Source organism: Maniola jurtina, chromosome 7 (assembly GCF_905333055.1).
Source record: "Maniola jurtina chromosome 7, ilManJurt1.1, whole genome shotgun sequence".
In the NCBI taxonomy this organism is placed as follows: Eukaryota; Metazoa; Arthropoda; class Insecta; order Lepidoptera; family Nymphalidae; genus Maniola; species Maniola jurtina.
The window spans coordinates 10661983-10689854 of record NC_060035.1 but is presented as its reverse complement, the minus strand read 5'-3'; the positions used below and the strand labels follow the sequence as shown (position 1 = coordinate 10689854).

General features: G+C 35.4%; 5 protein-coding genes across 9 annotated transcripts; 3 read left to right on the top strand and 2 right to left on the bottom strand.

The window, feature by feature from the left end:
* Positions 1-709: 709 nt before the first annotated feature.
* Positions 710-6333, bottom strand: LOC123866755 (uncharacterized protein YJR142W). The gene is made up of 7 exons (XM_045908434.1): positions 6169-6333; positions 5974-6071; positions 5313-5453; positions 4674-4851; positions 3472-3607; positions 2881-3110; positions 710-2712 (listed from the first exon to the last, which is right to left on the bottom strand). Exons 1-7 carry the CDS (start codon positions 6251-6253, stop codon positions 2600-2602), a joined length of 981 nt encoding a protein of 326 aa, XP_045764390.1. The 5' UTR covers positions 6254-6333; the 3' UTR covers positions 710-2599.
* A 312-nt stretch (positions 6334-6645) lies between these two features.
* LOC123866791 (BRISC and BRCA1-A complex member 2-like) lies at positions 6646-10155 on the top strand. The gene is made up of 7 exons (XM_045908493.1): positions 6646-6949; positions 7032-7330; positions 7925-8100; positions 8692-8814; positions 9424-9487; positions 9566-9719; positions 9922-10155. The coding sequence occupies exons 1-7, from the start codon at positions 6862-6864 to the stop codon at positions 10116-10118; spliced, it is 1101 nt and encodes a 366-aa protein (XP_045764449.1). The 5' UTR covers positions 6646-6861; the 3' UTR covers positions 10119-10155.
* A 1095-nt stretch (positions 10156-11250) lies between these two features.
* LOC123866695 (holocytochrome c-type synthase) lies at positions 11251-14555 on the bottom strand. The gene is made up of 4 exons (XM_045908373.1): positions 14291-14555; positions 13460-13696; positions 12746-12870; positions 11251-12159 (listed from the first exon to the last, which is right to left on the bottom strand). The coding sequence occupies exons 1-4, from the start codon at positions 14459-14461 to the stop codon at positions 11922-11924; spliced, it is 771 nt and encodes a 256-aa protein (XP_045764329.1). The 5' UTR covers positions 14462-14555; the 3' UTR covers positions 11251-11921.
* A 778-nt stretch (positions 14556-15333) lies between these two features.
* Positions 15334-16350, top strand: LOC123867135 (39S ribosomal protein L55, mitochondrial). The gene is made up of 2 exons (XM_045909013.1): positions 15334-15705; positions 16115-16350. The coding sequence occupies exons 1-2, from the start codon at positions 15514-15516 to the stop codon at positions 16256-16258; spliced, it is 336 nt and encodes a 111-aa protein (XP_045764969.1). The 5' UTR covers positions 15334-15513; the 3' UTR covers positions 16259-16350.
* A 586-nt stretch (positions 16351-16936) lies between these two features.
* LOC123867131 (choline transporter-like 1) lies at positions 16937-27625 on the top strand. Of its 5 annotated transcripts, none has more exons than XM_045909005.1 (13): positions 16937-17349; positions 17435-17966; positions 18477-18649; positions 19187-19246; positions 19387-19554; positions 20213-20348; positions 20761-20908; positions 22376-22516; positions 23238-23400; positions 25048-25269; positions 25839-25996; positions 27397-27433; positions 27519-27589. In XM_045909005.1, exons 1-12 carry the CDS (start codon positions 17245-17247, stop codon positions 27398-27400), a joined length of 2010 nt encoding a protein of 669 aa, XP_045764961.1. In that variant the 5' UTR covers positions 16937-17244; the 3' UTR covers positions 27401-27433; positions 27519-27589. The 5 variants fall into 5 exon arrangements, 2 of the variants coding, with proteins under 2 accessions (XP_045764961.1, XP_045764960.1); XR_006796345.1 differs by having other exon boundaries at positions 16938-17349; positions 25839-26059; positions 27519-27573; XR_006796344.1 differs by having other exon boundaries at positions 16938-17349; positions 25839-26059; positions 27397-27625.
* Positions 27626-27872: the final 247 nt, after the last annotated feature.

Sequence of the window (27872 nt, the reverse complement as noted above, 5' to 3'; positions counted from 1 at the left end):
CTTTGACCGTTAATAAATGAGAAAACCGGCCAAGTGCGAATCAGACTCGCGCACCGAGGGTTCCATAATACAGGCGTATTTTTCCGACATTTTGCACGATAAATCAAAAACTATTATGCATAATAATAAATAAAAATCTTTTGTTTGTGAACCCATTTTAATATTTTTATGTGATGTGTTACGTGTTCTATACGACCTACCTGCCTGCCTTTCATGATTCTAGGTCAACGTGAAGTACCCTATAGGTTTATTGACAGGCACGACAGACAGACAACGAAGTGATCCTACAAGGGTTTCATTTTCCTTTTGAGGTACGGAACCTTAAAAATGTGTTACAAAACTTAACTTTGTATCAAAATCATGGAAGTATGAATACTGCTTTGCTTTGCTTTTTATATAGTCTGTCAAAGTTAATCGTAACCGTAATGTAACTTAAACCACCAAGTAACTGATCCTAACTAGATCAAATACTAACTAGATGCGCAACGCTTGATCATGATCGGTCTTTTAAATTTAAACATGAATTAAAATACTTTTTGTTATCATTTAGGATTTTTTTTAAACACCTTTTAAATTTTTGCCATAACTAGGTTTTAATCCAAAGAATTTCATTAATGATACGATATTTATTTAGTTGTGTAAAGTCAACTAATTGAAATCAATAATTTTAGGGTTTTACAATTCCATGATTTACGAGATATTTTTTTTCAGTTGTAAAATAATTATGACTAGATATGGATTCATTTGATGAGAGTGAATAACAAAAATACGTGATCAAACTGATTAACCGGTAATCTGCTCCGTAATCTTGATTATTTAAACAATAAAACAATAAATACGCTTCGCAAAAGGCAGTAAAGAGGTAATCAATCCAACTAAATTAACATACAAAAATCCTTATACCCAACTGGTAAAGTATCACAGAAATTAAACATCCCTAGCTAAACTATCGTGGCGTCTAATAATTCCCAATACAAGCTCGCGCACCTGGCACGGCTCGCACCGCAACGTACACGCTGGAACGTTATTATCACTAGACAAGCGTACCGGTATGAGTGCCGATAATAATATCGGTATATTAAGCACCGATATTGTTTTAATTGCAGATATTATCATTTATCAGTAAAGCGTTACGGTGCGGGCCGCCCTAACTCAAGCAGTGCGCCTAGCTTTAAACTACACAATAATTATTACAAGGACTTGGTCAATATACACCTTACACGAGAAATTAAAACCAATCTCAATAATTCAATACTTAGGCAATACTTACAGTCTACCCAAGTAAAATCGGAAATTAAGATTTTATAAATTAGGCCATAAATAATTAATACGAATTAATGTACCCACTCGGATCGTCTAAGACGAGGTACAGATAATTAATAATTACCAATAATTATTCTAATTAAGAACATCACTAAAATCGGGCTATTTTTTCCAGTCGGCAAACCCCTATTATTAAATACACGTTATTTTTATTATACTACAGCAAACTCTTTCTGAGATGAAAATATACCTCAAAAGTGTAATAATAAAAGATTTTTTTCAAGTTCTAAACTCTGCTATTTAGAATAACATATTTTTATTAATTGTGATTTTCTCCAACCATGGCACGCATGTTTAAAGCCCGCACTACACTCGCCATGATTTTGCTCGCGATTTGCGCGTGATCTTTGCTCAAAATTTCGCAGTCTGGTTCACGACAAAAGGAGCTGCGAACTAGCAGGGATCCAGGAGAATATTGTGCGGGGAACGTGTAAAGTGCGGACGCCATACCCGTGTCCAGGACCATTTGCGGTGCGGGTATAGAGCGGGCATGTAAACTATCATAAATAATGAAAAAAAGACATAATACGTGTAACTTTTAGGCGCAGAAGAAGTAAAAGTTCTTCAGATATTACTAATTAATAATATTAAAAAAAAAAATAAGTAAAATGTCACAAGTAATTTTGAAAGCGAGTCCTTAGTAAGTAAACAATGGAATGTTTAATCTACTATTAATAATGGTAGTTTAAAATACCTTAATAAAAGATGGCGGCTTCAAACAGCCGTTCTATTTGGTTCTCATTTTTGATAATCAAAAAGATAAGAGTTTCTCTCAAATCGCGCCTGAAGACATTTTACTTCAAAAAAAATTGTTTTTACAAATAATGAAAAATGACCAGAATGTCCTTGCTATATTATAATAAAAAGATTGTATTCATCGCCCAGCGAAAAAAAGTGTCCAAAATTATTTGAAAACGAATACAATAGTAATACAATGAAACTAGGTATTATTCTGACTTCCTATTTCTAAAAAGAGGTTTCTTGTAAAGTAGTTTTGATTATCGCCAAAATTCATGCGAATTTTCTGATATTTCTAATTAAGAATCCTGCATAGGACCAAACTAAAACCAGACTAATCACCTACGAAGCATACTTTTTCGAAACATCAGTTTTTGAAAATACACACATTTTGGTGATAACTCAAAAATTAGATTTTTCAGATACTTAATAGTTTTTTAGAAATAGGATGGCAGTATTCAAATGCTAACATGCACTAGCAGGAAGCCTGCACCTGTCAACATTGGAATAGGGTAACAGTTGAAGTCGTCCATCTCGCTCACTGCGCGGCGGCGAGGTCGCCGTTGCTGACGTCGCGGTCGGCGAGCGAGCAGCGGTAGATGGTCTGCAGCGGCACGTGCAGCAGCTCCACCAGGTGCCGGTAGTTCGGCTCTGCAGAACATATACAATATACATACATTAAGCCCCTTTCACACTTGCGTTTCTCCACGTTCCATCTGAATGCCGAGCGAACGTAGCATCATTTAGGTACAATCACGAACTGTGTATTTGGATTTTTTGTACTACTTTAGCCTTACGCGTTCATATCATGCAGCTTACCGTTCTCAGGGTTGATGTAGCCCCTCCGGATGAGAAAGTCTATGAGCACGGGCGCGCTGGTGGTCTTGAAGTGCGGCGACAGAGCGCGCTGCACGCACTCCTCCGCCGTCAGCAGCTCGAACGTCTCCACCTCGCCGTCCGCGTTCTTGGGCATAAAGTCTAGTGGAAGCTCCAGGTCATACACATACTCTGTGTTTGGAAACAGCCCTCTTTCACTTTCGAAGTAGAAGCTGAAAAAATATTCTTTTCAACTTTTTATTCTGAAATCTTTGTACCATTTGAAAATCGTTATTAGTTTATCCACACAGTTGACTGCTGCTGAATATAATTATTCATTAACAGTGATACGGAATTTAATGACGATACCTTAATATTTACATAATGTACGTAACTACACAAAGGTGACGCGCTGATGAAACTAAGATGTGTAGTATAAGTATGTGAGAAAGTCGCTTTTATAAATCAGGAATATGAGTATAATCATATTACGTAAAGTGTGAGATCACATCACGCAATCTCCGTATCCCGCAGTCATATCCATACAAACGATAGTGTGTTTTGTTTACAATCTATGATTGTTAGTTTACAAACCTGACACAGCCAGCAGGTACGAGTTTCTTCACCAGCTCTCCCACAACAGATGCTTCCTCGGCTACCTCCTTTATAGTTGTCTCAAGAATTCCATAGCCCACCGCCAGACCACCACTCACAAAGCAATCCCATTTACCTACAGGCAAATGAGCAATAACCTACTTAGCCATACTTTTCTCAAATTGCAATAAAAAATACCCTCAGCATAAATATTTCATTATTTTGCTCTTTAAACTATTGTTAATAATATTCATTATTCAAGGCTGAAATTCACACGAATAACTGGTATTTGCCTGACTAGTTTCGAACCCATGAGGTCATGAGGTCATGAGGTTCGAGGTCATGAGCATGTTTATGCGGCGCGGGCGCAAATACATAAGTACTGCGTACGGCACGGATACCACACGCAAGGCGCTCTGTGAGGGCCCTGAGGTGTACTGAAGTTTGAAACTAATTAACTTATACTTATAACCATTTATATTAGTTCAAACAATCTTTGAATACCTGCTCAAATAAGTATAAAAACTACACAACTATTTTAGTGCTACATAGCCCAAATGATTTTTATTATTTACATGGCAGCCATTTTGTAATTTTTATTAAAATTACCTATTTATTGTTATAGGGGCAGTAGAAATACACACTGTTAAAATTTCAACTCTACCTATATCTACAGTTTATGAGATACAGCCTGCAGACAGACAAAGAGATAGATTGGCAGAGTAGTAATAGCATCCCTTTGACACCCTTTGGGTATGGAACCCTAGAAAACAAACCGATGAATTCTTTGCAACGATGCAGAAAAACGTCATCACTTCTGACTGTAAACTCGGTTAGTGTGTCGCCTTTTTAAAATCACTTGGGAACTCTTCCGCTTCGCCTCATCCTTCCAATATTACTTGGCCAGCAATTGCTTTATTTCCAGCCTGGACAGTATATTGTATACTATTTTCATTAAAAAATATGCTTGATAATCAATATTATGTACGACGTATTGTTTTAATTAGTTTTACATACAGCAGGAAAATGTTCATTAATGATTTCATAGTTAATGTAGATCACTGAAGCATCTCAATATAATAAATTAATAATATAATTAATTAATTCATCTTCTATAACAGATCTTTTTATCTTTCTCTAAAAAGATTCACTTCAGATATGCTGTCTAATTGTACTCATATACAAATATAACAATATCTTACCAGGCCATGTCTGTTTAGTAAAGCTCCTCTGTTGTAGCCAGATACAAAGACCTTTAGATGGGTGGAACAGGTAGCCATTCACACTGATGCCATAGTTCCTTATGCCAAAGAGACACACAGCACTCCTGTCCATCTCCAATAAACTCTCATGGTGGAATGGGGTGCTGACTTCAAAACACTAAAAATATTAGGATTACAAATACCTATAATTTTTGGGCCTATACCAAAAAAATGTCAATTTTTTTTAGTTTGTAGATCATTGTATCATTTAGTAAACAACAAAATGATCCTATAATAGTTTCGTTTATCCTTTTGAGGTACGGAACCCGAATTAAAGAATGAAAATATATGATTAAGATTGTTTTTTTTAAAAATAAGGAGAATTTTGCACTCACTTTGCTTGCACTTAAATTTCATTTTTGATTTATTACTTTCTTCATAGATCTCTTTCAGAGTCAAACCCACAAAAAATAAATATAATAGAGAATATGGGATTTAGAGATGCCACCCGGGCTTTGTGACCAATGTAAGGTATAATATTATAATGATATGATTGTATAACTAAACTAAGTAGAAATTATACAACTAAATAGAATAGCTCAGAGTACAACTGACAAGTGCTATACAAAAATACTCTACCTCATCTCGCCAACCTTTAAGTGCACATATTTCATTTTCCTTTCTTAAGCTGTCTAATACTTCAGCTACTTTGGATGTCCTTTCCTGATAGTCTCTAAATGCAGGATTAAGTTCTACATATTTTCCTGTGATCCTGAATACCTATAAAAACAATAAAGTTGTAAATTAAGTGAGAAAGTCACAGATATCACTCACAACATTACAATATTCATTACTAGATCTATTAAAAATCCTAAACAAACTATTGATTTTCCAGGAACTAAAATATATATCCATGTCTGGGATACAAGCTATCTCTGTATTGACTACTGAATAGATGATACCCATGTGAATTTAGTCTTTAAAAATCCTGTGGGAACTCTTTGATTTTATGAGACAAAAATTAGCCTGTGTCCATCCCCAGGATGCTAACTATTTATCCCTGTACCCGCCAAAATCGGTTAAACGGATAGGCCATACAAGACACTTTTGGATTTATAATATTCATTATTATCACATTTCTTATTGTTAAGACTTTAAATTTCATTAGTATCTACTTAAAAGAATGAAATTTTCAAGCAGTCATAAAGATAAACAAAACATGAGTACGAAACATCACTAGTGGATTCATAGCCTAACTAAGAAATTATTGTTAGTATGTATCACTATAACAAACAAGCACCTCTGGGAATCTCTGCAAGTATTTGAGTACATCGGGGCGAATTAGTCCCACCTGGTGTCCAGCAACCATAAACGGCTTACATATTCCTTGATGCAGTCCTTTTGCAAAAAAAACATTAGCAATTAGAATGTTTATAAGAACAATACATAGAAATCTTTTACTACGAACCGAAAGATAAGCACTTTCACCACATACCTGATAAATAAAAGCAATTGAATTTCCTTGCTAAATTTATTAATTCAGAAATGTTATTCTTAATTGCGGAATTCATGTCTTTCATTATTTATTTCAGGCAATTTTATAAAAAAAAATTCAAGCAGCCGTCAACTGAACGCCAGCGATGAGAGCACAGATTATAATAATAAGTACAGAATAAAAAAAAAAAGATAAAAATCTCAGAAATAGTCCACAAATTAAAAATATTGTCGAAGTCAAGTAGAAGGACCGAAACCCGAATACACAGAGTACATTGAATATACGGGTTGCCCGAATACTCTGTGGACCGAAGTTGCGAAGGGCGTACACGCCAAAGACCTTATATACACTACTAACGTGTAAGGTCTTTGGTACACGCACCGTGTACCTAGTACCTACATGACTCATTATATGTAGAATCGGAAGTATCTTTGACCAGAAAACACAGACCAAGACACACAAAGGACACAAAGAGTAAAGAAAAGCTAATCAAACTTCGAAGGTTTTGATTGATGTTTACTGTTTTGACTTTTGAATCTTGATCACATCTTGATCTTGATTTTAATAATTCTGGTATTTACTATTTACCTGTAACTTCTTTAATTATTTAAAAATATTCGTGTGATCGTTTAAAAATCTCTCAATTTCATAAATATTGAAATACCGATAGGTAATTCGGAGATTGTATACAAAATGTCAACAGAGAACTGCGCTCTTCTAAATGATATATCTCCAATGTTTCGTCCATACGTTCGTAATATATATCAGGACTTGAAACTAGGCAAGTTAATACCTAACTAAGCACAGCTATATTTATTGTTTACCCATACATTCACTTATTTACGAACTCCTACTATCAACAGGTTTATGTAAAACTAAAGTGGACCTAGAACGCATTGGTGGTTCGGCGAACGGTGGAGAAAGTCAATTTCGATTAGTACTACCTTATTGCTCCAAGAAACTTAAGTGGGATATCATATTTGATGCTGCAACACCATGGTTTGCTCCTGACTTTCGATTTGATGATGAGAGCTTTTTAAGCAATGCGGATGAAGAGATTCTAGTTCAAGGTGTTCCCAGTCTATCTGAATGGAATTCTAGCAATCCACAATCACTCAGTGAAGTTATATCAGAATTAGTTACAATGTATAAAGTTCATCAGGTAAATACAAAATGATTATATTGCTCGAGTGGCAATGACATGAGAATGGGCGTATTGGAAGTGGAAGTGTGTTTTTAATACAGCGACAAGCCAAATTCAATATGATAACACCATACAACAAACTGAAAAGTTATGGGCTACATTTTTTACCTGAAATATTCTGTAAACCAAATATTTATGTATATTTTTTTTTTTGCTTAATTTGTGATCAATTTTCTATGACTGTTTATTTGAAGGCTAGGCATTAGTCTTTCTGCCCTTTCTGGCTTCTACTTTCCTAGGCAAGTACTTTTTCTAGGATTTAGGCTGCAAAATCTTGCACTGTCAGTTCCAAATGTAATGAGGACCATCGCCAAGGTATTTCATAACACTTGTAGGTACAAAATTTCACCATTAGCAACAATTTTGCACTTGTTTTGTATATTGATGTTTTTATTTTTAAATAACACCTATAAAAAAAAAAACAGAATTATGGAAATCCTAGTTACATCTGCATTTCAAATCGGCCTTCACAGTTGAAACATAGTACTACCATCATAATTGCAGCCAAATGCTGATCTACAAATTAAAAAAACAATATGATTACATTTTCAGGTTAAAAAACTGAATGAAGATGAAAATTCTCGTGCTTCATTTGAGTATAGTGCCTTACTGGGAAGCGCACTTATCCCTGAACAAGATGTGGAAGTGTGGGTGGGCACACATGTTGTAGAGTTCCTCATTAAACTCACAGTGGACACTTCAAGACTTCCAGAACTGTACAATGAAGGGTGAGGCAAGAATATTAGTAATATTCTACATAAACTTATCAGGTAACTAATATGATGTCCGTGACCTTATTCATGAGGTCCACATGGATTTAGGTTTGAAAAATCCTATGAGAACTCCTTGATTTCCTGAGATAAAATGTGACCTATGTCATTCTCCAGACAGATAATACAAGATACATGAAAGAAGAGCTATCTAAAAATGTGAAAAAATGCCTTCCAATGCCAAAATGTTTTAAGTCTTCACTTTAGATACATAATGTGTCTGTATATACTTCTTTTTTACATACATATTATATAATATTGGTTTACACATTGAAAGTGACTCACCAGATATTTTGAAAATCACTACCCATATTATAAATGTGAAAGTGTTTGTTTGTTGGTTTATCCTTCAATCACAATGCAATGCAATGTTTCGTTTCGACGTGATTTTTGCATGGTTATAGTAAAGACCTGGAGGGTGACATAGGATACTTTTTATCTTGGAAAATCAGAGTTTCCATGGGATTTTTAAAAACCAAAATCCATGTGGACAAAGTTGCGGGCATCAACTAGTATTCAATAAACTTTATTTTATTTATTTTGTTCCAGAACAGATCAAAATCCAGGAATTGATACAGCTTTACTTCTTGTTAGATACCCGAACCCTACCAATGCAGAGTTGATTTTATCACCATTTCTGACCAAAGTTTTGGGAACCATATCTTTGCCTATGTAAGAATTCTTAATTCTAAGTATTTAATATTTGGGAAAAATATTGATATTTTAAGTAGTCTAGTGCCATGACTTACAAAATGTATACCTGACTAGATGATGCCCGCGACTTCGTCCGCGTGGAATTAAGTTTTTTGGAATCCCGTGGGAACTCTTTGATTTTTCGGGATAAAAAGTAGCCTATGCCTAGCCACACACACACACACACACACACACACACACACACACACACACACACACACACACACACACACACACACACACACACACACACACACACACACACACACACACACACACACACACACACACACACACACACACACACACACACACACACACACACACACACACACACACACACACACACACACACACACACACACACACACACACACACACACACACACACACACACACACACACACACACACACACACACACACACACACACACACACACACACACACACACACACACACACACACACACACATATACAAACTTTCACCTTTATAATATTAAGTGTGATCCTAGTTGAGGCTGATTAGTTGTAGGACATATCCACTTGTCTGGGTGTCACCTAATTTTACGTTTATCTACATTTCAGGATGCACCAATCTGGAGTACTCATGGATTATGTTCCAATGGTTACAGAAATATTAAACAACAAGGTAACAGAAAACTTTTCTTCTCATTTGTGTAATGATTTATCTCAGTACTTTTAACAAGCATTAGTACATTTTTTTCAGATACAAGATCTTCTAAATAATGACAGGTTAAAGCGTGAACTGTTAGCCCAGCTGATTGTGAAGTACGAGGGAGCTGTATTGGAGCATGATGCGAACAGTGCTGCCTTCCTGTTTGAAATGAATGATTTTCATTGGATTCTACAAATAGATATAGGTAGGTACATACAAAATATATGTAAAATTCAACATAAATTTAGCTAGAAATTAAATGTTCCCTTGAAATTTCTGTTTAAAAGTTGTGTAGTGTCATGGCAAACCCAACAAAAGCCAAGCTTCCAGAAACTTACGCGGACGAAGTTGTGGACGTCATCGAGTTACACCTAAAAGTTTTAAATGACTGTATACCTCTTTTCCAGCCATTCAATTTCCAGAAAAACCTCCAGTGTTGACGCTGCGGTCCGTTTATCATTGTTCAAAAGGAAAACCCAAGTTCAAAGTGTTACCTGGATGTTCATATAGTAATTTTGAACTTTACATTGAACAGCAAGTTGAAATATTTAAAAACGATTGCACTGAATGTCCATTTACTTTAGATGTGGATAGTGTTGAATGAGAATGAGCCCTCTTCAGACAAAAATTTCACCTACAAATACAGAAAAGCATCAAATTATGATGATACTACATTTTATGTTTTTGACATTTTCATGCTTCATAATAGCCAATATATGGGGATGCACTTTGACTTCAGAATTCAGGTTATGATAATAATTGTTATGAGGCGTTTATTCATAGTGTGCTCAAATGTGTGTAACTTTAAAAAATCTTTTTATCTAGAAATTTGGCAAACCACAGACATATTGTTTTCTATAACTTGTATATATTGCCTTTGGTTGCTTAATATTCAAATGAGAATATAATTACGTTTGTATGAAGCGTATTGATGGAGCCTCTGTTAAATATTTACAATTAAAATTGTAAAAAAATAATGATATTAATTGTTGTATAGAAGCAGGCGTCATTTTGCGGAAGTCCATGATATACAAGGAACCAAAAGCTTAATTTTCTTTAACCTGCTTAACCTTACAATGCCCAATCGCAAAGCTTTGCAAGCTGTCTGAGGATGCTCTGGTGTCAGGACGAAATGTACTTCAAGTGGTTTGTCTGGTTTAGTTGATTATAGGAAATTAAGCTTTTGGTTCCTTGTAATTTAATAAATATTTATTGTGATATAGTTAACATTGAAAAGTAAATTATAAAAACAATTTTATGTAATAAAATAATTTTGTGTAAAATATTCTTTATTTTTAATTTATATATTTTAACTTTAGCTTTGGCCTTGCAATGGGACTCAAAGGCCTATTGTAAATTGATATTCCTATGTTCCTGAGTCAGAATTTTTCACGCAATCACTGACGTTGTCGTCAAATATTCAACTCAATCGAAAGAACGATACACAACTACTAAGTAACCAACAGACAAATAAATGTTAATTTTTATATTTTGTAAGATTTAGTGAACCTCACTCACTTTATTCTCTGTTAAAGCAAGCGACATTTTATTTAATTACTTAAATAACTCTGAAAAGTTTAAGATCAGTGCCTGGGATCTAACCCTGGACTTCAAATAAGAGGCTGAAGTATTAACCACTAGGCTTTCACCACTTGTTTGGGCGAACCCATCTTCTTACATAGCTTGCTATACCTTCTGACTTGAGTTTTGAGCTGAAGAAATGAAACCATAATTTCTTTCAAAATTAATATTTAATTTATTAGTCATAATAAATTAGTGTTTAAACAGGAATCATAGGGTCATATGAACACTGATTTTTTAATTGAACTTTTGTATACCTTTGGTAAATTTTTATATTGAAGGTTATTAGATAATTTACTTTGTATGTTATGACAACACATTATTATGCCCTAGTCTTGGGCCCTAGTTTTATATATTGTTCATGTGGCATTAAGTAATAATAGCACATGATATAGAAAATAAACTACTTTTATTTGCATAAACGTCTAAAACAATAAACTAACCGATAAGTACATAGCTCTGCCAAATACAGAATAACAATTTTTTTTTTAAATAATACTATAGTGAATGCCGTAACGTAATTGAGAAATAAATATTCCAAATCACAAAGAGTTACTACAGTGGCATTGACTGTCGACAGGAGCACTCCACTCAATGCACAATACATTTACATTGTGGAACAATAATTGTTTCTTGACTATTCTTTCTAATAGTAGAACTTAGCTTTGCACTAAAATCTATTACACTATGGAGACAATAGAGATTATTACTGGCAGTACTTAATATTTAAGGTCCCTTTGAATATTAGGTTGGCGAGATGGTGAAAATGTCAACATTTAATGTGACCTTAAATTTTAAGCAGTTTTATGTATCTGAGGGTAAATTTCTAATTTGTCAATTTGTTATCCTTTTTGTCATCCATAATCTCATATTTGTATCTCATATAAAATACTTTCATTCTATCCCAGACATTTTCAAATGAATCCATAGCTGGTCTGACGTCCAGTAGAGCAAATTGGAACTTGTTGTCAACCTCGCCTCCATCATAATAATCAATGACATAGCGCACATCTTTACCACACCTATCCACAATCCAGTCATGGCGGTCGAAGGGTAGCTCGTATCTGCAAAGGATAGAATTCAGTTATTAAAATCGGTTCTCAGATTTTATAGTTTACAAACAAATCTTTCCTCTTTTATAATAGTATAGTATATAGTTCAAAGTGTCTGTTAAATATTTTGTTTGGTTTTAATGCATTAAAATGTATTAATGGGACCAACAGACCAACACATATTTTGAAATAATATTATTAACAATGGTGAAATCTGGATACTATTTATAACAGCTATAATAACTATACAACAATAACTTAATTAATAGGAAAAGTGGTATCAACCATACTATAATAAATTATAATGATTTTTTTAAAATTCCTACTTAACATAATTTATTAATTTTTATTATAGTATTTAATATTCTTATAGTAACCATCGATAATTTATTTATTCAAATTATATGTTATACTCTTTATTACCAATACACATACCAAACTTCATAAGACACATGTTCCAAAAATATTATAATACACCATTTCACATGTATTTTTTGTAATAAATAAATGACTTATGAATAAAATAATCTGCATAATAAATGCTAATAATTGATGACTTTATTTAAAGATTAAAAAGAAGAAAATTTCTTAGACATACCCTAGTAAAGCGCGAATCCTTGCTCTTGGACTATATTGGGTGGCTTTTCCTCCAAAACTCTTCAACCTAGGGTGACCACACTCTTTGGCATGTAGTGCCTCCCATTTCAAAACTTCTTGCCAAGCCTGTTGATATAAGGCAGATATTGTACAATGTGTTAAATAACAAGGGTTAACTGAACATAAGTATTCATGATGGGACTATATGATCAAAATTCTAAAAATTTAATTTTAAATCACTACTTAAAACCCCTAATAATAATTGCACCAGCTATTCTAATGCTTTGTTGAGGAATAATGTGACTGTACTACATTATAAATAATAAATAAATAAATAAAAATATTTTATTTCAGACAATAGTTACATGTCCATAATTAGTGCTATACAAATTAAATTACTAAATTACTATTAATTATAAAATGTTATTATAGAATTAGATTGCTTTAAGCTCCATTATCTTTTAGTATTGAAGAACTACTAAATCTCTGAGACATTTTGTTTATAACTAGCGGCCAGCAGTGGGTTAGCTCTGCAAAGTTCCTTATTGCACAAGAATTTTGAATACCCCATTTTGGATTTCTAGGACAAAGTTTTTGGGCTGGGCGTTGATAAGTCAGTCAGTGAGTAAGGACTATTCTTTTTTAGTTTTTATATACATATATTTAATTGCATTCATATTTCATGTTTATAAAAATCTAAATTTTATAAACTTACTTGTTCATTATTGGCATTGTGTATTTTTATTATGTCCTCCATATCTTTCTGTTCGATATCCTCATCCTTCCACCTCCAACCTTTACGGAGCATGGCATTCCAGAACATTTGCTGGCTGGGGTACACCCAGAACTCTGTAGAGCCATCGGGCATAGCTCTAGGTATAGAGGACACTTGACGATTTGTCGGCAGAGTGAATGGCTGGTCAGGAGCAGGTTGTTGATTTGCTGGTGGCATCTGAAATAATGTAAAGTTGTAGGTAACAGCTGAAATCAGCATTTTACACAACTTGCTAGGGGCGAGGTCTATTTAGTTGGTCAGTTGTGAGCTTCAAAGTACAACTCACATGACCATACAAGGATCGGATCAATCCAACATATGCGACCACATTGCAGTCTGGCAGGATCTGCATCACTTGACACAAGATCAAATGCATGCAAGTATTATGCACCTTGGTAATTTATGTACTTGTACTTTGAAGCCTTGGTATTCAGTTATGTAAGTATAGCCCATCCCTAGAGCATGTAATCCACACATGGTTTGTTATTGGTGTCAAGAAACTTGAAAATTGCATGTAGGTTTTCTCTGAAATGTAGACCACCACTAAAGAAGGATCTTCAGAAGTTCCAGCAGGATCTTTTAAGAATTCAAGTAGATACAAGAAAAAAATAGACGGTGATATGGTTGCTGGGATTGCTGAAGCCAAGAATGGACTTAATAAGATGGAAAATATTATGGTGTAATAAATGACAAAAATAGTTTTTTTATAATAACTTCAATCAATGTCAATAATTTACAGGGCCTTAGAACTAAGAAATAAAAATTACGTACCATGTTATATGGATTTATGTTACTGTCCTGCTGAACAGGGCATTCTGAGGGTGCCTTGTTATCACTTTGCTGTGTAGCCCCTTTGTTGTGCATGGGGCATTCAGGAGGAGGGTTTCCATTGACTTCATGGATTTTGGATGGAACTGCTTCGGCGAAAACTTGGTTTCCCATGTTATTTATTTTTAATTACGTAAGGAATTAGTGAAGACAGGAATTAGGAGGACTAGAACTTAGAAGGGTGACCACAGATCACTATATACCATGACATCACGATCTGTCATCTGTCACTCTGTAGTCACGCTAAATTGACAGTTGAAACTTGATACTTTTTTCTCGTCTGGCTTTACACAGATTAGCCAATGTCAAGTTTGCAGTTATTTACGTACAAGTAACAAACAACTATACAAGTATGGACTCCGTCTGTGCCGGAGCTCACCGACATACGCACGGTACCCTCTTAGAGCACTTTCCAGTCAGTTTTAACAAAAAAAAAACACTCCAAAAAGGCAGAGCACCCCGCCAGCTAACACCAACACAGACGAAGTCCCAGAGTACTTTTTACATACGGGCAAACTCGTAAAATAATGTTACCTTTTTTTAAAAAAAAATTATACTATAGACTAAGCGCTTGGCTGCAATCAGACTCTCTAGACGAGTATAATCTACCATATAATTTAAGGTAATAGTGATGGATGTAGTTAGTTCAGTTGTGTCATGTGAATGAGTCAATGGACCAGTTCCTGCTTCTATATTTTACATTGAGCTCACACAAGCAGAGTAAAAAGGAAGTTATATTACTAGTTATACTACTACTACATTATAATACTGGTAAATAATTACCAAAAATAAAATAAGTAGGTATCTAGAGCTGTATAAACTCAGTTGGTGATTCTTTTTGCCCTGCACTATTTATTTTTCATTAAAATCTGGTAGCACTGGAAACGACAAAAATGATTCGACTTTATTGTCTGTGATGTCAACTATCAATGCTGTCAGCTGTCTGCCGTATCTGTGGTCTGTGACATCTGATTTATGTTATTGGTCTGTGCATCTGATATCTGTGGTACAAAAATGTAAATTGTTTTTCTGGTCGGTGATGTAAACTTTAATAATTAAAACATTAAAAACACAGGTTAAATTTATTAAATATTTATTTTCTAATTTCTCCAAGTTTTCCCCAATTCAATTCAGCTAGTATTCTAAGCTTAGGTACTTTCCACATTATGAATATAACAGGTCTTAAACTAACTCCCATGATATGCAATTATTATGTAAAGCGTAATTTAAACAATAATGTGGCTAGCATTACCAGGATTCACAGAGAAGTATTTACAAGAATGTATCCCACAAAAGTTGTTCTTGCAAATGGGGCTTCAATTAACATTAGATACCATGAACCAAGGAAAATAATAAAAGTAAGCAATACCTACCTACCTTATTACGAATTTACTAGAATACCTATCAACTTCAAACATTAAATATCAATAAATGAATCAGCTATTGAATTGAAAAAACCCACTTTTGTATCATGCACATAATCTAATGTAGATAATTTAAAATTATTAGTTTATGATGTAGTTTCGTCCACCCTTTTCTACTAGTTTAGTGTAGCAGAAGGCTTGAGAGATGCCTAATGATACTTTGTTAATTACCTACAAGTGAATAAGCAGTAGGTATCTTAAAAGGCTGGCACATTCCACCTAAGTGCTGATTCATCACTTACTATTTTATTAGGGGTGATTGCAGTCAAAATATATTAATTAAAAGATTTGTTTGTTTTCAATTTGCCTGTGCTATTTAATCATTGAAAATTGTTATTTTCAGTTACCTTTGGAATTGTCTGCATTATCAGAAGATGAAAGGAAAGCAAGACTAGAAAAAAGGAAACCAAAACGCAAAGTCAAAATAACTGAAGTTGTTGAAGATAACTTTAATGCAAAAAAGTATTTAAAATATTTGAAGAAATAGTAAATATAATTAAGTATTATAATATAATGTGTGTGTAATAGTTATATTATAGTTAGTGGAATAGTTGCAAACAATACATTTTTAATCTTACATTTTATTTTTTTACATTTTTAGGGTTCCATATTTCAAGAGAAAAAAAGGAACACTTATAAGATCACTTTGTTATCTCTCTGTCTGTCTGTGGGGCTGATCAAAACCTATAGAGTACTTCACCTAATATGATGGCAGTTAGCAATGTCTTATAGCACAAGTAAAGGAAAAATTCCGAAATCTTTGAATTTGTGGTTATCTAGTTATCTACCTCACAAAAAAGAAATAAAGCTTTGTGCTCTTGACCACATAATTAATTTACTAAAATATCCAGATGGCGCTGTCCGTCATGAACTTGCAAACCCTCTGCTTTGAGATTTCTTGTATGATGGCGCGGAACCCTCCGAGTGCAAGTCCGACTTGCGCATGACCGGTTTTTTATTTTTATTATGTACTTTATAAAAATTAAAAAGCTGGTAGCATAGCATGATAAATCGTTAAATAGTTAGTTTCCCTGTGATTCGTGGTCTGTACTACAAATAACTACAAACTTGACATTGGCTAATCTTTGTAAAGCCAGACGAGAGAGAGAAAAAAAAGTACTCTGTGTCCAATCCAATGGTTTGTCAATAGTGCATAACTGTCACTATTGTTTTTTTGTTTGATCTCGTTTGGAATTGGTTGTTGTTTTTTTATCGTGGCGTAGCTGGCTGGCTTGGCTTGGCTTCACCAAAGAGGGCTTCACTGGCTTGGCTTGTGTAGTGACAGTGTGCTGTGTGTGGAAATTGGAAAGGGCGTAGCCTCCGTGTAAACGCAAAAGTGAAAATAAAGTTATATTCCCAAACAAAAGTCTACGAAATGATATGAATCGTGCTCTTTACTTTGATAATTAAGTTCACAGAGTACATGATATATTGATTTAGTTGAATGCCGGTACCTGTTCAACAAAACTTATAATGGGTTGTGCTCAAAGTGAAATATCTCCACAAAATGAAACTCCACGTAAAAGCTGCACCGACGTTTTGTGGCTTGTGATTTATGTTATTTTCTGGATTTTAATGGTATGTGTTTCAAGCTACTATCAATTTTACGATACCTATTATTCTCAATAGCGACTCTTTTTAACTGTATTGTCCGTTTTTCTAGATAATAATTGCTGCTATATCATTCGTATATGGAAATCCACAACGACTAATAAACGGTTATGATTCGTTTGGGAATACGTGTGGTGTTAAGAGTAATAAGAAGCTCTTACCCTTCCCACTAGCGGGTATAGGTACAGCCGACAAAAGCTACCTATTCTTTATGGATGTTAAAGAGTTGAGACGATCACTAAAGATATGTGTGAAACAATGTCCTAATAAGAAGATGGAATCATTCTCAGATATTCAAAACTTCTACAAGGAAACAGGATCTAATCTTTGCAGATATGATATTAATTTAAATGATGTACAGAGTGCAAAGAATTTTAATTTTGAAGGACCTTGTCCTGCTTTGCCAGTGTATGATTCCTTCCCTCTGCTAAATAGGTGCTTCCCTAAATCGGCTAAAGATATAGCTCAGAAAGTGTTTGTAGACTTCTATGATTTGCTGAACAGTTGGGATACAATTGAACAGAGTTTGTCAGATCTTTACTCTTCATGGAAGGAAATGATTATTTGTGTTATAATTGCATTTAGTAAGTATATTTGTAATTACTATTTATTACTTTTAATATTTTTTTTAATTGTACTCACTCCAAACTAATCTACATTGATTGTAAGTCTAAAAGCTATTCTGTTCTATAGAGAACCTTGTGAAAAGTGTAGCACTACATAATATTTAAACCTCTCAAATTAGTTAAGATTAGAGAGTTTGCACAACTGAATAGAGAGATCCATGTACTTTTTTAATTGAAAATGAAAATTAAATTTATTTCTGATAGCAATGCACTATTAAGTATGCTCCATATTAAACATAAAAGCAATAACTTAACACTACTTGTTTACAACAAAAATGTGGGTTTATCTATTTTCTGAACTATTTAGAATTATGTCTCAGAAAACTCCACTATATTTTATTATTCCACCTTCTTTTTTTTGGTTTCTGAGTGATCTTTGAGTTTTATCCTTGGCCTTAAAGTACATGTCCACAATGTTAGTTAATGTATATTTTAAAGGATTTGATAATGCTAATGTTATTGTTCCAGTTTGCTCACTAATCATGGTATCTATTTTACACTTGTTGGCGAGTCTTGTGTCGTGGATTTTTATGATTATTGTATCAATAGCCAGCGTGGCTGGAACTGCTTTACTGTGGTACACCTACCATGAACTTAGAACTAAGCAAAGAGATTTCTCTGACACAACTATATATCTTGCTGTGAGTATTTATCAATATCTTGATTTTTAAAAATTGCAATTAAGATGAGAGATTAGACAAATTAAGTTGGTCTTAATCTCAATCTCACTCAGTGGTAAGTGAAGATGCAATTTAAGATGGATGCAGACTAACTTAGAAGAGGTATAACAAATTTCGTTGATATTACAAAAGTCTATGTTAAGTCAATTTTACTATCACTTTAATATGAGAATTTTTTAATTTGATGCCTGATATAAATCTCACCCCATGGTAAGGAGTACCTATGCAGTCTAAGACATGCAAGCTAACATTTATGACAATATTCTATATTAGCTGATGCCTACATCGTCTACATGGATTTATGTTTTTAAAAATCCTGTGGAAACTTTTCGATTTTCCAGGATGAAAAATAGCCTGTCACTATCCAGGTCTGTAACTATCCATGCTGTTAATCATCACTCACAACAGAGCACCTGTTGTGGGTGATGAAGGACAAATAAATAAAATCTATATCTATATCTTAATAAATGTGTGGATGATATTCTTAATTTGTTTTAGGAATCACTGAAAAATGAGAAAGCATTTTTATGGTATTCTATTATTGCGACTATAATCACAGTAAGTATATCAATAAGCTACAAATAATTTCATAAAGGTATTTTAAGTTTGTCAATTTTATCAGTTTAACATAGATTTCATGAAATCAAATAGAAATATTCTTAAGTATGATTTTTCCAACTAATAATATTGTTTTTAAGGTAATATTGCTACTGCTGGTTTGGGTGATGCGATCGCGCGTTTCTTTCCTGGCAGCTTTATTTAAAGAAACGGCTCACTGTCTAGGATCTATTCCAGCACTCTTCTTGCAGCCAATAATAACATTTTTCTTTCTTATACTGTTCTTTACGTTTTGGTCATTAGTTGTGGTAAGATTTGACTTTATATTTACACAATTCATTAACTTATTTTTTCATCAGAATAAGTTTGTTATTGTAAAACAATAGGTACCTTGTGCACACCTACATGGAAAGGACTTCATATTTTTTAACAGAGACATTGTTGATAAAATATTAAATTCCCCTTCTGTATCGATATTGGAATTAAAAATGGATTTCAAATCCGAATTCAGCACCTCCAAAAACTTAGAGAGTGGTTAACCTACCCATACCTATATTTTTTTTAATTCATGTTTGTCATTTCAGATTGAAAAATGCCTGTAATTTAACTGCCTGAGTAACCTCTAGAATGACACCTTTCTTTTTTTAAGTCATGTCTATCATTTTGGATAGGAAAATAAAATGTCATTTTCATAATTTAATCATCACCCCCCTTTACACTTTAACCAACACTAGAAAGTGTGGGTAATTCTGTTGTACACAATCTAAACTAAAATGACTGTTCCAAATGTATTGCTATATATATTGCATAATGTTCTTTGCGGAAAAGGATAGCCCTAGATTTATACTTGTCAATTTGGTTTAGAGATTGTGAGCTATAATGACACCCATATCAAAATTAAAAATGTTTTTTCACCGTTTTGAATTTGAAAATGGGTATTTGACTTGAATGATGTTTTACTTGTAGGTATGCTTAGCAACAGCAAATTATCCTGGAATACCATATAAAACAAATTTCTTTATTAATGGTACACCCATACCTGACCATGTGGACAATTCAGCAATTGAATTACAAAAAATCAATCAGACTGCTAACCTTAAGAGTAAGTAAAATACTATCTAGTTTGCTAGTATGTTAATAATAAAATTCTTTAAGACAAAGCATCACCCATTTACCATCTCATTTTCTAAAGCAGTTTCATTCAGTATTGAATACATTCTTTTAATGTGTTTTTTTCTTGTTACTAAAGTATTAAATAATTTTGAAAACATCAAAAATTGCAGAACTGTCAGGATTCAAGCCTGCATCTCCCCTAGGTCGGGTTCGCCAGGTTCCTCAATTTTTGATGCATATTTAAAAATTTTCGACATCGAAATGTGGGTTAAAAGTAAAAACACTACTGCAATAAAATTAAAAATACTCAAATACTAGTAGGTCAGACGATTATAGCCATTGTACAACCACTTGTTTTGTTTTTTGTATGTTTTATTGGCATATGTAAAATAATTTCCTAGGTTTTATTCTAGATCATATAGAGTTTGATCCACTGTGGGTGAAGAGCATGTGGTGGATTTGCCTCATCTGCCTGGTGTGGGGCAGCGAGTTCATCCTGGGTTGCCAGCAAATGACCATCGCGGGCGCCGTATCGCACTGGTACTTTAGGTGAGTACTCATTCCGATACAGCTCAATCGGCTGTTAGTGAAGAGCATGACGTGTGGATGTGCCATTTGTCTACCATCGCGGGTGCCGTGTGGCACTGGTACTTTCATCCATTCACCCATCCATCGGCCTGCTTTCATTGCTAGACATAGGCCTTTTGGAGAGCGCGCCACCACACATGGTTCTGCGCGACCCTCATCCATCTACAGCCCGCCACTTTTTTAAGGTTGTCGGTCCAGGGGGCTGATACTTTAGGTAGTACATATTCCAGTGAGTACAGGCTGTAAATCTTGATCCAACCTATAATGCTTGCTAGTTAATACCATAATGTATGCACCTGTTATGAATAACAACAGCGACTATCAAGTAATTATAAAGGCCATGTTATATTTATGGAAATATAGTCGAAGTAGGTGAGTAAATAGGACGATGAGTCATACTTATAGACTCATTTAAACTTGCGTGAGTAATTATTTTATGAATCTGCAGGGAACAATGTTGTTGTACTCTCACACTCATATCGTGTTTTTATACAGCAATTTGAATGGTATCTAAACAATATGTATACTGCATAGTTAACTATACAAAGGTGAATTAATAACCTTGTATGTGGGTTACCTACTTTGTATAATGACTGTCATAAAACACTTTGATAAATTAACTTTGGGTCAAACTATCCACTATGTATTAGATTGATAAGCTAAAAAAATATTTGTGAAAATTGTTATATTTTTTTTTTTTTAACGGTCGCGTTCCGCATGTGCCAGAAGTGCCAGTTTAGCGAACGTACTGCATAGGTATATAAGTATAAATTTTAAGATTCCGTAATGAAACAAGAAACTTTTAATTTCGTTTGTCCATCCATCTGTGTCACAGCTATTTATTTCAGCAAATTATTATGATTGCTGTGAGAGCTTTAGAATAGAAACTTGTTCATTGTTACAACTATAGAAGAATAGACGACTGTTAAATTTTGAAAAATAAAATTCACGGTTCCTACCTCACTCCGAAACATGAAATGTGAGAGTAAAAAAATTGACTCTCACCTCAGTGTTTCAATGGGTCCTGACACTGGTCAAGTACCAGATTTTCTTTATTATTTGCTGGATAGACAGGCAGGATCAGTTTAATAACCTTATAGATTGGAACTGAGTATGCTTCGTAGGTAGGCACTACAGCGTAAACGGTTGGGGTGGCGAGCGCGGTGCTCCGCCTGGAGTGAACATGTATTCTTTGACCACGATCACACCTGATGGAAAGTTATGATGTGGCCTAAGATGGGACGCGTTTGCCTAGGAGATGTCTATTCACTCTTGTTTTAAAGATACCCGGATTGTAATTGGTAGGAAAAACAGATCGTAGAAGAGTATTCCAAAGTTTAGCCATGCGTATGAGGAATGATGACGCCAAACGTTTCGTGCGTGTAGATGGAATGTCAATTCACATCACTTAACGGAAATTCTTTTCAGGGGACCAAATGCAAATTCATCACCAGTGCTGTATTCCATCGGAAAGCTTCTGAAATATCATTTGGGTTCCGTCGCAAAAGGATCGTTTTTGATCACGCTGTTCAAGGTTCCAAGACTGATACTTACTTATTTACATGCTAAGTAAGTAGATTTACAGAGCTCCATTAAACATAGCTGCTAATTAATATTGAGTTAGCCATCGATTTTGTCATGAGTGAATTTTTGTAACTTATTTTTGTTGTATGGTAATTTATGATTTACCTACTATCTGATACGTTGCAATTCCTCTCACTCACCACCTAATATATTGATGGTACTAAGCCAGAAACGTTTTCGTAAGTCCAACAACTATAATGTTTCAACTCAATCGGACGAATGATGTGTGAGTGCATAGGTAATGAATGACCACACATTAATAAATTATTATAATATGTATTAATTATGTATGTATAGCTCATGTTGTTATATCTAGTCGTAGTGGTGTATATACTGTACATATATTTCTTTTCTATAATATTTAGACTTGTGATAATAGTGACTGTAGTTGTAGTTTTAGCTTAGCTTTAGGAAACCATAAGAAAATATTATGCATCAGGCAGAAAGAGATAATCGGCAGCTTCGACTTCGTAGAGCGTCGTCTCTGTCTGACTGATACCACCGTGACGTATTGTTGCTGACTTGTCAGCTTCAACGACAGAGCCGAAGCTGCCGTCTATCTCTTTCTAACGTTCAAATGTATATTACTTATAATAATGTAATATTACTTATAAGCCTACAGGCTTCATGGTAGGATCAAAGCTGCAATTGCCTAATAGAGCTTTATGGTAGAAAAAAAAATATAAATGTTAAAATAATGTTTTAGAATGTCCGCAAGAGCTGAGAAGGGCTCGGATTGTGCCAAGTGTGGCTTGAAGTGTTGTATCTGCTGTTTCTACTGCCTGGAGAAGTTCATACGTTACTTGAACCACAACGCGTATACCATCATCACGATCGAACGGTGCCACTTCTGCAAAGCTGCGGCGAAGGTAAATATTCTTCACTCTTCTTTAGTACATCTCGATAACGTTGATAGTTTTCGGATATCAAGATTAAGGTAAACTTACAGCTACAGCGTGATAATTACAATCACCTCTGATTGGCCAACACTCGCTCACTATGGACTACAATGCATTGTTGCAACAAGAATACCTAAAGTGCAGCTAATCACAACAATTGCGATTGTAATGATGATTGATGCAGGTTTTGCGGAATCGACCAGCTGAATAATTAATGGATGGTGACTCTGACAACTAACCCCGTGGATGCTTCTAAAGTTATGCATCTCTAGATCAAAAGTTAAAACTTAAAACTAATCCACCTCCAAGACACCCTTTCAGAAATCACATTGGGATCGCTCTCCTTTCGATGATTACGGAAAAGCTGCACCAATCGTTATTACAATCTCAGATAAATTGGCTGAATTTATGGTATTCTTACTGCAACAATGCATTGTAGCCAATAGTGAAAGAGTGTCGGCCAATCAGAAGCTGTTGCAATACGGCGGCGGTAGGCCTCCTGGGCAATGGCACACGTTTAGCTGTATTAATCTGTTTTTTTTTTAAATTTCATATTGTTTAAGTTGGCTACCGATTTGATGAGGCGGCCGAACTTTATTCCCCGTCGTGTTTAGTTAGTTCGACAAATTGTATTTTCGTAGGAGTCGGAGTAGGTAAATGTCCGCGGTATTTCTTGATATTCCGATTGATGCACTCATATGCCTGCGCTACGTAATCTTTTATGAAGTCACTTCTGTAAATACCTAGGCCATTCTCGGACGCGTGGGATGGTTCAATTCAGCGCTAGATTAGTCGATACGATTACGAAACTCGTTTATATTTTGCAATGAAAATAATATATGCCTACCTAGTCTACCTACTTACCTACTTACTTTGAAATTATTGAAAACTCCATTCATATAAAAATACAAATTCGCTTCATATTACATTTGGAATATCCTGTTTCCGGCCAGATAGTTAAATTAGACCGGATACAGGATATTTCATAAAGATTTGACATATTATTTATTCCAATTTACATTGTAGTACACAGTCTTGAATTATAATAATAGTTCAATTTACAAGTGAATGGAGGGTTGGAAACTGTAGACCTATTCCGAATCTCAATTGTTGTATAATTTATTATTCTTCTTCTTCGTGACACTCTTGGTTGAGCGGTCGTCTTTGAGAGCAAATGTTATAGCACTTGCTTTCACCACTGCAGACTTAATTTGGTCGGGCCGCCCTTCCTTACTATCGGTTGCCCTCTACTTTGCCACTCACTTTATTATGCTTTTTGGAAAAGGTCTAAACCATCCAAGGACAATTTTATTAATATGGGTTAAAATCTTAATTTTATTATTGCCTAACTTCGGCAACCAACCAAGATTACAACAGAATCTCGAAGTTAGATCCGATAGGGACAGTATGGAGACCCAAACTGTCTAATGTCACTTCCAAGGGGAAAGAGGCGTTTACATTATTACGCTATTCCGAGCAGTTTTGATCTACACCATTGAACTTATTCCATGGCATCCATCCTTGCGATCTCCACTAGAACCATACGCCGCCAAAGTCTGCTGCCCACTAAACCAAAAAGATGCCCACTACAAAGTTACAAACTCAACTGTTTTGTAGGCATTCAGCACAATAGTGAACAACGCGCTCCAAGTGGCCACGATCAACAGCGTGGGCGACTTTATCCTGTTCCTGGGCAAGTGCATAGTGACCGCGGTGACGGGCATCATCGGCCTGCTATTGCTGAAGCGCAACTCCGACCTGCACTTGTACGCCGTGCCCACGCTCGTCATCTGCGTGTTCTCCTTCTTCATCGCGCACTGCATTCTCTCCTTGTACGAGGTTCGTGAAGTTTATCCTGTTCCTGGGCAAGTGCATAGTGACCGCGGTGACGGGCATCATCGGCCTGCTGCTGCTGAAGCGCAACTCCGACCTGCACTTGTACGCCGTGCCCACGCTCGTCATCTGCGTGTTCTCCTTCTTCATCGCGCACTGCATTCTCTCCTTGTACGAGGTTCGTGAAGTTTATCCTGTTCCTGGGCAATTGCATAGTGACCGCGGTGACGGGCATCATCGGCCTGCTGCTGCTGAAGCGCAACTCCGACCTGCACTTGTACGCCGTGCCCACGCTCGTCATCTGCGTGTTCTCCTTCTTCATCGCGCACTGCATTCTCTCCTTGTACGAGGTTCGTGAAGTTTATCCTGTTCCTGGGCAAGTGCATAGTGACCGCGGTGACGGGCATCATCGGCCTGCTGCTGCTGAAGCGCAACTCCGACCTGCACTTGTACGCCGTGCCCACGCTCGTCATCTGCGTGTTCTCCTTCTTCATCGCGCACTGCATTCTCTCCTTGTACGACAAAAAATGTTTCTAAGAAAATGTGTAATCCTAATAATTACACATTTTTTTCAGATGGTGGTGGACTCGCTATTCCTGTGCGTGTGTGAAGACCGCAACATGAACAGCGGGGACGGGAAGTGGAAGAACTCTCGCCTTGCCGAGCTCGGCGGGCACAGCGCGAGCCGCGAGCCGCGCCAGGACCGCGTCGAGCTGGAGGAGCTGCAGGAGAAGTACTGAGAGATATGCTTCATACTTGAGCATGTTTGTGGCGGCATTTGTGGTGGTGGCGCGAGGTAGGAAGAGTTGTCATTTAGCGACCGCGCTGCAATGTCATCGTCATCATCATGATCGACCCATCACCGGCCCAGCACGAGTCTCCTCTCAGAATGAGGGTTTAGAGATAGCCTGTCACGCTTTTCGGAGTTATGTGCATTTTAAGCAGTTAAATATCATCTGCTTTGATGGTGAAGGAAAACATTGTGAGGAAACCTGCACGCCTGTCATGTGTGTCTGCACTGGGCAATGGTCGCGCCCCGTCAATTTCCGTACATTGGCTGTAGCTGTCAAGTCATGAGTACTAGCTGTCATTATACCGCAATCGAGCCCATGTATGCGATTGTGAGTGTTCTGCTTGCTAAATAACAAAAAGTTATAAAATCAGGCAGTTTATCACAAGCTACAGCTTGGCTTAGTAATAATCAGGCAACTAAGATAGATATTTAGAACCACTTTGATTTGCGGCCAATTTTGCTGCACACTATCCCTAAATTGACTGGTCTAGCCCTTCATGGTTTAAATATTGCCATTCCTCTCGTAATGTTCCATGCTAAAAAGGATAGCACTAAATTTAGAATTGTCAATGTACTTTAAAGAGTACGTGTAAGGTTTAACCTATCTGTTTTGTTTCATTTTAATTTTTTTTTTGGGGCTTTTCTTTAAACACAAAGAATGCCAGCCCCAACCCCCATCGTTCCTTAATCAAACCGCACACAATTAACCCTTTCTATACTTATAATTACCTAACTTAATTTTCCTGTCAATTTGATTTAGTTTAGTGATTGTGCATAACTGAATAAGTTAGCACTATTATCATATCGAAATGTACCTACTAAGTGTGATAATGGCATGTGCTTGTATGTGCAGTGTTGGCTTATGTTGGTGGCAAGCAGTAAGCTTGTGGTAAGTTTAGTGCACAGAACTTGGCACTTTGTAGTCGGAGATTTTGCTTCTGTTCTACTACATTGAGTTTGACCGGAATTGTTTGAATTTCTTAAAAAAACTTTTCGTAAAGAGCTCGTATTTAGCTTGCGAAGTTCTTCTAAAGTTGCTAGCTTTATGAGGCTCATCCATAAAGTACACCTTCTGCATGAAAGTGTTTTGACTAACAAAATTGTTGCATTAGTGTAACAAGCGTTGCAGAAATGATCATAGTATGTACCTACTAACTTTTTACACTGGGATGACCAAAACAATCAATTTTTAACTTCATCACACAGAGTAATTTGTCAAAAACTGATTTTTGATGTGATTAATTTAGAAACTGTTTCCCATCTGAATATCTCGACAAGAAATTGGAAGTGTAATAAATTACTGTAATAAAAGATAACTAACATGTATATTTTTGTTTCAGATAAGTTTCGTTCTGTCAAGAATATACAGCATTTATTGTAAGATTGGATGTGTAATTTTTACAATCTTATGGAGTTCATCATGCTTTTTATATCATACTGATTCATGACTTCCTATTTTTAGGGTGCTGTACCTGAGGGATGCCAACGGGACCCTACTATTACTAAGACTCCACTGTCAGTCTGTCCGTTATGTACTATGTCTGTTAGTGGGCTGTATCTCGTGAACTGCAATAGGTAGAGAGTAATTTTCACAGAATAATTATTTCTATTAAAGAAGAATAAGAATTTAAAAATGACCGCCATGAAAATAAAAAAGTGTTATTTCTTGTACGATGGTACGAAACTCTTCATGTGCGAATCGGACTTGACCGATTTTATACAACACAACATTATTCACTCAAAATTTAAATATTTAAGTAATTAGATCATAAGCTGAGTTTTTAAGCATTTTACATTTTTATTTTTAACTATTAAG

What these genes read in the sequence shown, in the direction of transcription:
- LOC123866755 (XM_045908434.1), bottom strand. Translation starts at nt 6,253, where the DNA reads ATGAAAGACATGAATTCCGCAATTAAGAATAACATTTCTGAATTAATA. An exon ending in TACTAAACAGACATGGCCTG is followed by an intron (nt 3,608 to 4,673) that starts GTAAGATATTGT and finishes ATTTGCCTGTAG; the next exon opens with GTAAATGGGATTGCTTTGTG. An exon ending in CTACATCAACCCTGAGAACG is followed by an intron (nt 2,713 to 2,880) that starts GTAAGCTGCATG and finishes TATGTTCTGCAG; the next exon opens with AGCCGAACTACCGGCACCTG.
- LOC123867131 (XM_045909004.1), top strand. Translation starts at nt 17,245, where the DNA reads ATGGGTTGTGCTCAAAGTGAAATATCTCCACAAAATGAAACTCCACGT. An exon ending in CTTACTTATTTACATGCTAA is followed by an intron (nt 22,517 to 23,237) that starts GTAAGTAGATTT and finishes ATAATGTTTTAG; the next exon opens with AATGTCCGCAAGAGCTGAGA. An exon ending in TCTGCAAAGCTGCGGCGAAG is followed by an intron (nt 23,401 to 25,047) that starts GTAAATATTCTT and finishes ACTGTTTTGTAG; the next exon opens with GCATTCAGCACAATAGTGAA.
- LOC123866791 (XM_045908493.1), top strand. Translation starts at nt 6,862, where the DNA reads ATGTCAACAGAGAACTGCGCTCTTCTAAATGATATATCTCCAATGTTT. An exon ending in ATATCAGGACTTGAAACTAG is followed by an intron (nt 6,950 to 7,031) that starts GCAAGTTAATAC and finishes TACTATCAACAG; the next exon opens with GTTTATGTAAAACTAAAGTG. An exon ending in CAGAAATATTAAACAACAAG is followed by an intron (nt 9,488 to 9,565) that starts GTAACAGAAAAC and finishes CATTTTTTTCAG; the next exon opens with ATACAAGATCTTCTAAATAA.
- LOC123867135 (XM_045909013.1), top strand. Translation starts at nt 15,514, where the DNA reads ATGAATATAACAGGTCTTAAACTAACTCCCATGATATGCAATTATTAT. An exon ending in AACCAAGGAAAATAATAAAA is followed by an intron (nt 15,706 to 16,114) that starts GTAAGCAATACC and finishes TGTTATTTTCAG; the next exon opens with TTACCTTTGGAATTGTCTGC.
- LOC123866695 (XM_045908373.1), bottom strand. Translation starts at nt 14,461, where the DNA reads ATGGGAAACCAAGTTTTCGCCGAAGCAGTTCCATCCAAAATCCATGAA. An exon ending in ACATAAATCCATATAACATG is followed by an intron (nt 13,697 to 14,290) that starts GTACGTAATTTT and finishes ACATTATTTCAG; the next exon opens with ATGCCACCAGCAAATCAACA. An exon ending in AGGATTCGCGCTTTACTAGG is followed by an intron (nt 12,160 to 12,745) that starts GTATGTCTAAGA and finishes TATCCTTTGCAG; the next exon opens with ATACGAGCTACCCTTCGACC.